Genomic DNA, 2,142 nt, shown 5'->3' with positions numbered 1-2,142 from the left:
GTGTTACAAATAAATCAAGCATAAAGCTTGAAATATTATTTTAATATGGTGAAATGTAAATGACAGAGGGCACAAAACTATGTTAGTTTATTTTTTTAAATCCATCTTACTGGACCATAGAACGGGACTCTAAAAGCCTTGACATTCGGGTATCCGGGAGATAAGTCCGTAAATTCGAGTAAAATCACAGGCTTCGCTTATCCCGTGCGAATGCACCACACGAAATTCAGATGTGGGGGGTAATTTCAAAATCACACAAGGTACCCAGATAATACTAATCTCATGCGAATAGGGCTATATTCTAATTTGTTGAGATAGTGAATTGGTGGGTTTTTGTTAAATGTGAGCCAAAATCATCACAATTAAAAGAACCAAAGACTTAAACTACTTCAGTCTGTGTGCACTGAATTTATTTAATACACGAGTTTCACAATTTGAGTTGAATTACTGAAATAAATGAACTTTTCCACGACATTCTAATTTATTGAGATGCACCTGTAAACACCTTCATCTACAAGATCAACCCCTGCCCTGTGCATCTACTTTTACAGAGAGCTGAACCACAACTTTTCTGTTAGACCAGCACAGATCTTTAATTAACAGACAATGCTTTCTCATGCAGAGTAGAGTATATGATAAATCAGAACTGAATGTAATAAATAATTCACAGTACCTTGCGGTCGATCTGGACAGGCGTGAAGTGCTCTCGGGCTCTCTGGACCTGTTTTGATGTTATCTGGCTGAAATGAGCATCCTCGTCATCCTCATCCAGACACACCTGAGAGCGCTGCAGTCCACACACACACACACACAATCACACGCACACACAAGACACAGACACACACACACACACACACACACACACACACAGCCACAGCCACACACAGTCACACACACACAGAGACACACAAGTCTGATGAATTATTACCAAAACAAAGAAAACATAACATTTCCTTTTTGCTTTGCTTATTTTACTTCGCTTTTGTATAAATATTATTTGAAAGCAAGTTCAACACTTTGAGAACATCTTTCCATAATAATACATCGGTTCAAATGTGATCACTCTCACTGATGTTTGGAATGACTTAATCATATAGTTTCATCATTCATAACTTTAAAACAAGTAACTTATATTTTATTTAAGCCGTTTGTAAATGTGTTTTCTTACTCTATGAGTTTTGTTCTGAGAAGCTGAAACCGCTTTCTTCCTCTGAGACATAGCGATCGATCCCTAAAGAATAATATACACACGAAACAGACACAAAATGTGAAGACATAAATTACATAACGCTAAATCCATGAACGCTATTTTTGTGTCTTGCGTTCGTAACATCCCAAACGACAGAGAAACACTCTGTCATTTGGGATGTTACGAACGCAAGACACAAAAATATATTCATCAGGACCAAAAACAAAGCTAATGTTAATGCTTTATCTGAGTAAATTATGTAAATTACAACAACAATAATGCAGGATGAGATGTTTAAAACTGTTTTTACCTGTTAATAGCGCAATTTCCCGGTTATTTCTTCTGCTGCTGATGAATGGCGCTCGGCTAACAACGGAACATCGCACACCGCCCCCTGCAGGACAAGTCCAGTGTTGCCAACTGCTTTCAATTGAACTATACGGGGAGGCTGCAGACCTGGAGCAGGCAGATCTACGGCCCAGACAGTTCCACGGCCCTGTTGTTCCTGATGCGTTCAGTAGGGGGAGGAGGATACACGGCGAAATTATTAAACCGACGCTCGAAACTTCATTAATAACCGTCCCGTCCACAGACATTGACTAATTGACAGTTTTTTTTTTTTGTGAATTTAAATATAAACATTACATTAAGATATCAGATGATCTGCACTAACAATATCTGTAAATATTCACTGTTGATAAATAGCCTACAGAAGACAACTGAATTAGTGTTTTTGAAAAACATAATACATTAACATTACACATTTAATTAGTGAATTAAAAAAATAATAATACACATATTTGGATCAAATGGACAATGTAATGATACATGATCTACTGTAGCCTAATTATATTCACTGTAGGTTTTCATATATACAGGAGATTGAGTGATATATTGTTGTGAATTTATAAATAAAAAGTTACCACATTCAGATATTAACCATATTTAGTCCA

General features: G+C 36.7%; 1 protein-coding gene across 1 annotated transcript in view; it reads right to left on the bottom strand.

Annotated features, from left to right (window-relative positions):
* Positions 1–1,631, bottom strand: part of LOC107660884 (non-structural maintenance of chromosomes element 3 homolog) — a 14,695-nt gene extending 13,064 nt beyond the window's left edge. Inside the window, exons 1-3 of the mRNA XM_016450318.1 lie at positions 1,500–1,631; positions 1,169–1,231; positions 674–787 (exon numbers count right to left, since the gene is read on the bottom strand). Coding sequence (XP_016305804.1) covers positions 674–787; positions 1,169–1,219 — 165 coding nt within the window. The 5' untranslated portion in view covers positions 1,220–1,231; positions 1,500–1,631. The remainder of the gene's footprint in view (positions 1–673; positions 788–1,168; positions 1,232–1,499) is intronic.
* Positions 1,632–2,142: the final 511 nt, after the last annotated feature.

This window comes from Sinocyclocheilus anshuiensis, unplaced genomic scaffold, assembly GCF_001515605.1.
Source record: "Sinocyclocheilus anshuiensis isolate Anshui unplaced genomic scaffold, SAMN03320099.WGS_v1.1 scaffold3168, whole genome shotgun sequence".
Lineage (NCBI taxonomy): Eukaryota > Metazoa > Chordata > Actinopteri > Cypriniformes > Cyprinidae > Sinocyclocheilus > Sinocyclocheilus anshuiensis.
This window is presented reverse-complemented; position numbering and strand designations above follow the sequence as displayed.